Raw genomic sequence first — 4,999 nt, 5'->3', positions numbered from 1 at the left:
GGGAGGGGGGGGCCTCAGGCTACAAGAGGAGGCCGGAGCCCCCAAGACAAGGAAGGCCGAGACCTGCTGCCTCTCTTGTCGGGTGCACGTCTGGTCGCCGTGGTTTAAGGAGGGCCTCCACCGGCTGCCTTGGAGGGTGACCAGCATGGCGATGGGCTCGGCTCTGGGTCATCACAAAGGCCCGCTGGAGGAAGGGAGGCGAGGAGAGGCCCCGGCAGGGCCGGACTGCCTTCTCCCCGGCGCCCCAGCCCCGGCCAGCACAGCTGCTGCTCCTCCGAAGCCGGCCTCCCACCAACGGCTGCTCCGGGGAGCCTCTGGCCAGGCAGCCATCGGTGGCAGCAAGGGCGGCCCGCCGGCCGGAGGAAGGCTTGACCGCAGGGTCTCCGGAGACGTGCTGCGAGGCCCTGGCCGTGTCACTGCGCTGATCCGCACTGGCGGAGGGTCTCCCCTTCCTGCGGGAAGCCTGAGGAAGCAGCGGCTCCGGACGGGCCCAGCCTGGCGCCAGAGGCCCCCCGGGCACGGCCCACAGCCAGCCGAGTCATGAGGATGTGCGGAGGCCAGGAGGATGCCGGGAGGCCAGGAGGGCACCGGCGAGGCCAAGAGGGCGCCGGCGAGGCCAGGAGGATGTGCCGAAGCCAGGAGGAAGCCAGCGAGGCCAGGAGGGCGCTGGCGAGGCCAGGAGGGCGCCGGCGAGGCCAGGAAGACGCCGGCAAGGCCAGGAGGACGCCGGCGAGGCCAGGAGGATGTGCCGAAGCCAGGAGGAAGCCGGCGAGGCCAGGAGGGCGCCGGCGAGGCCAGGAGGGCGCCGGCGAGGCCAGGAGGGCGCCGGCGAGGCCAGGAGGATGTGCCGAAGCCAGGAGGAAGCCAGCGAGGCCAGGAGGGCGCTGGCGAGGCCAGGAGGGCGCCGGCGAGGCCAGGAAGACGCCGGCAAGGCCAGGAGGACGCCGGCGAGGCCAGGAGGATGTGCCGAAGCCAGGAGGAAGCCGGCGAGGCCAGGAGGGCACCGGCGAGGCCAGGAGGGCGCCGGCGAGGCCAGGAGGGCGCCGGCGAGGCCAGGAGGGCGCCGGCGAGGCCAGGAAGACGCCGGCGAGGCCAGGAGGGCGCCGGCGAGGCTGGGAGGACGCGCCGAGGCCAGTAACCCAGTGCAAAGGCCCCGAGGACGGTCTGCAGAGGAGCCAGCGCCAGCTGAGCACATCGACGAGGGCCAGCAGGTGCCCAGGAGTCCCCGGACTCTGACTGGCCAAGCCTGCGAGAGAAGGACGGCCGCAGAGAAGGCAGCCCAGGCACCCCTGTGAGGCAGGCGGCCGGGCAGAGGGGGCCGGCCAGTCACAGGCCACTGAGCTTCCCCTTAGCCCAGCCTCAGAGCACACAAAGCCCCCCGGAAGACCCTCGGAGGACGGGCCTGGGAGCCGCTGAGCCCATCCTTGCTCATGGGTGAGCCGATCCGGTTACAAAGTCCGTTTACAGTCGTCCTAATTGGGGACACGCTGTAGAGCCTCTGAGGGGGGAGGAGAACCTGGTGGTCACACAGACCCCACATTCCATCCTGGGCAGAGAAGTGAGTGAGTGAATGCGTGGAGAAAGTGGATGAAGAAATGAATGAGAGCACTGAGTAAGAGCCCACTGTGTGCGTGTGTGTGCCCACGTGTGTGTGTATGTGTGTGTGTGTGTGAGTACGTGTGTATGTGCGTGTGTGAGTGTGTGCGTGCATGTGTGTGTGAGTGTGTGTGTGAGTGTGTGCGTGCATATGTGTGTGCGCGTGAGTGTGTGTGCATGTGTATGTGTGAGTGTGAGTACATGTGCGTGTGTGTGTGCGTGTGTGTGAGTGTGTGTGCATATGTGTGTGCGCGTGAGTGTGTGTGCATGTGTATGTGTGAGTGTGAGTACATGTGCATGTGCGTGTGTGCATGTGTGTGTGCATGTGCGTGTGTGCGTGTGTGTGCGTGTGTGTGTGACACGGTTATTTGTAAGCCTGAACGAGGGCAGTGACAAGCCTGACGTTAGATCCAGAGCTGAAGAGAAACTTGCAGAGCAGAACAGAGGAAGAAACTGAGGCTCTGGAGAGGCGAGATTCTTGGGCTACAGAGGGAACAACCCTGGATTTGGAAGGAGAGGATCCATTCCTCACATGTTACAGATGGGGAAACTGAGGCCCAGGGAGATCATCAGAATTTGAACCCATGTCTTCAGGCTCAGTCTGCAGCCTTTTTCCTACCCCATCCAGGATTCTGTGGGGGTTCTCCCATGCCAGAGACTTCTCTCCAGTCTGCTCTGTGTTCCAGTCCAGGGTGGACGATTCTCTCCTGGAATTCACTCAGTGGAAGGCAAAGAGGGTGGACAGGAAGCCTCCCTGGACAGACTGCTGACTTCTGGGCTGTGGCCCGTCTCCCTCCAGGGGTGCCTGAGGCCTAAATGCATCTAGATGAGTCCTGATGGCCCAGAGTTCCCCGGGAGCTCTCAACTGGCAGCCCCGATGGGGCTGGCTCTGTGGCTCGCTCTGAGGAAATGCTGAGATCTCCCTCCACAAATAGACCAAGCCGAGTGCTTGAGGCTAGCCGGTGGCCCTTCCTTACTCGGTGACTCAACATCAGGACTCTGAATAGCCCGGCCTGAGTCACACATCCTTGGAGTCTGTCCAGTAGAGGGAGGCGACCGCTGATGGCCGGGCCAGGCCATGGAGCGCTCGGTGTGTCTTCGCCTTAGAGAAGGCAGAGACTGCAGAGCCTGGGCCGACCCCTCATTTTACAGACTAGGACAGTGAAGCAGAGGAGTAACTTCAGGGGCAGCTGGGTGGGTCAGTGGGTTGAGAACGGGGCTTAGAGACCGGAGGTCCTGGGTTCAAATCTGGCCTCAGACACTTCCTAGCGGGGTGGTGACTCTCTTCACCACTCTCTTCTTGCCATCATTTGGTGGCCAATGACTTCACCCCCTCCCGGCTAGCCTGGCCCTCCCTGCTCCTCTGACCTGGAACCCGTGCACGGTTTTGGTTCGGAGATGGAGGGTGAGGGATTAAAAATGACTCGCCCAACATCACACAGCCAGGAAGGAAGTAGCAGAGCTGGGATTTGAACACACCGTTCTTGTCTTATCTGGCCATCTTTCCCATAACTAGGTCAGGGCTCCGGGCACCCGCAGCGAGCCTCCTCCCTGGAATGCCGTCCTTCACTTTCACCCACTGAGCCCTCTTAGAGACAAAATGCCAAGTAAGGATGCAGACAGTTCGGAGAGGGACCATCCTCGTATGGGGTTCGCTCTAGAGAGGGCCAGGCATTGGGGGGCTCAGGGGCACGTAGGAGCCCCCCAGAGACACTCGCAAATCGCAAAACTTCTCTGGGAAGAGAATGTTTACCTTCTTTTTGTGTGGCTCTCTCTTCTCTGTCCGATTCCCTGTCTCTGTCTCTGCCTCTCTCTCTCTCTCTCTCTGTCTCTCTGTCTCTGTCTCTCTCTCCCCATCTCTCTCTGTCTCTGTCTCTGTCTCTCTGTCTCTGTCTCTCTCTGTCTCTCTGTCTCTCGGTCTCTGTCTCTGTCTCTATGTCTCCCTCTCTCTCTCTGCTCAGGCATCAGCCGTCCATTTGGATCCTTTGGAGAAGGCCTCACAGCGGAAGGTGGCGAAGCAGTTCAGAAGGGGAGAAGGGGGTCCTCGGTGGCTCTCCCTTGCACCCGCGGCTTCTCCACACAGTGACTTCCTATTCTGTGGCCCAAACCCCAAAGCTCATTGGTTGGGGCTCGTGCCTGGCTGTCTGGGAGATGGAGCCGAGCCGATGATGAGGAGCCGAGAGCTCCCACCTCTCCAGGCCTGTGGAGTTCTGCCCTCAGCTTTGCAAGAGGAGAACATGAGGGGCCGCTAAAGGAGAAGACGGAGCAGTCAACGTGCCGGGCTGCCGCTCGCCCTCATGGCCTCTCCCCAGCGGGACATGCTGGAGGCTTGAGGGGAGGATGCTGGGCTGAGGTCTCCTTCCCTCCGCATTGCCCCTTCTCTGCTTCCGATTTCACTGCCGCCTGGAGAGACGAGTCGAGTTCTTGCTCCTCCTCTGCGCATTCCTCATGGGATGGACGGACTCCAGACTGGTGTCTAAAGCCTGGAGGCCTTATTGAGGACCTGAACGCTTCATCCCCGAGTGAATAGCACCTAAGGGAGCCCGAGGAGAGCACAGCAGCAGCCTCCGGCCCTGGCCTTCTGCTCCCTGCCTCGCAGGGACGGAGGCCCCGCTTAGAGAAGAGGCTCCTGGCTGCCGTTCTTGCCACCCTTTGAGCCACACAGTGACGTCCAGCTTCTCCAGCATCCCTTCTCACCGGATGGAAGTGAAAACCAAAGTCATGCTTGCTTTAGTCAGTCAATAGGAATGACCAGCATTTCTTCCTTCCTTCCTTCCTCCCTCCCTTCCTTCCTTCCTCCCTTCCTTCCTTCCTTCCTTCCTTCCTTCCTTCCTTCCTCCCTTCCTTCCTTCCTTCCTTCCTTCCTTCCTTCCTTCCTTCCTTCCTTCCTCCCTCCCTCCCTCCTTCCCTCCTTCCTTCCCTTCTTCCCTCCTTCCCTCCTTCCCTCCTTCCTTCCTTCCTTCCTTCCTTCCTTCCTTCCTTCCTTCCTTCCTTCCTTCCTTCCTTCCTTCCTTCCTTCCTTCCTTCCTTCCTTCCTTCCTTCCTTCCTTCCTTCCTCTCTCTCTCTTTCTTTATTTTAATTTAAACCCTTCCCTTCCATCTTAGAATAAATATTGTGCAATGATTCCAAGGCAGAATAGTGGTGAGGGCTAGGCAATGGGGGTCAAGTGACTTGCCCAGGGTCACACCGCTGGGAAGTGGCTGAGGCCAGATTGGAACCCAGGACCTCCCGTCTCTAGGCCCGGCTCTCCATCCACTGAGCTACCCAGCAGCCCCCTAGCATTTCTAAGAGAGCTTTAAATCTGCTAAAAAACTGGCATCTTCCCCACCGGGGCCCATTTGAGCCTCTCAACAATCCGAGGAGGCAGATGCTGTTATTATCCCCATTCGACGCCTGAGGAGG

General features: G+C 60.6%; 1 protein-coding gene across 1 annotated transcript; it reads left to right on the top strand.

Moving 5' to 3' along the window:
* The first annotated feature begins 743 nt into the window (after nt 1-743).
* Nucleotides 744-1,295, top strand: LOC130455157 (spidroin-2). The gene has a single exon (XM_056803560.1). The coding sequence runs from the start codon at nt 744-746 to the stop codon at nt 1,293-1,295; it is 552 nt and encodes a 183-aa protein (XP_056659538.1).
* Nucleotides 1,296-4,999: the final 3,704 nt, after the last annotated feature.

The sequence above is a fragment of the Monodelphis domestica genome, chromosome 6 (genome assembly GCF_027887165.1).
Source record: "Monodelphis domestica isolate mMonDom1 chromosome 6, mMonDom1.pri, whole genome shotgun sequence".
NCBI classification, from domain to species: domain Eukaryota; kingdom Metazoa; phylum Chordata; class Mammalia; order Didelphimorphia; family Didelphidae; genus Monodelphis; species Monodelphis domestica.
Note: the sequence above shows the minus strand (reverse complement) of the source record. Positions and strands in the feature narration are given on the sequence as shown.

Excerpts from the sequence above, each read along its gene's own strand:
- LOC130455157 (XM_056803560.1), top strand. The coding sequence starts at position 744 with ATGTGCCGAAGCCAGGAGGAAGCCGGCGAGGCCAGGAGGGCGCCGGCG.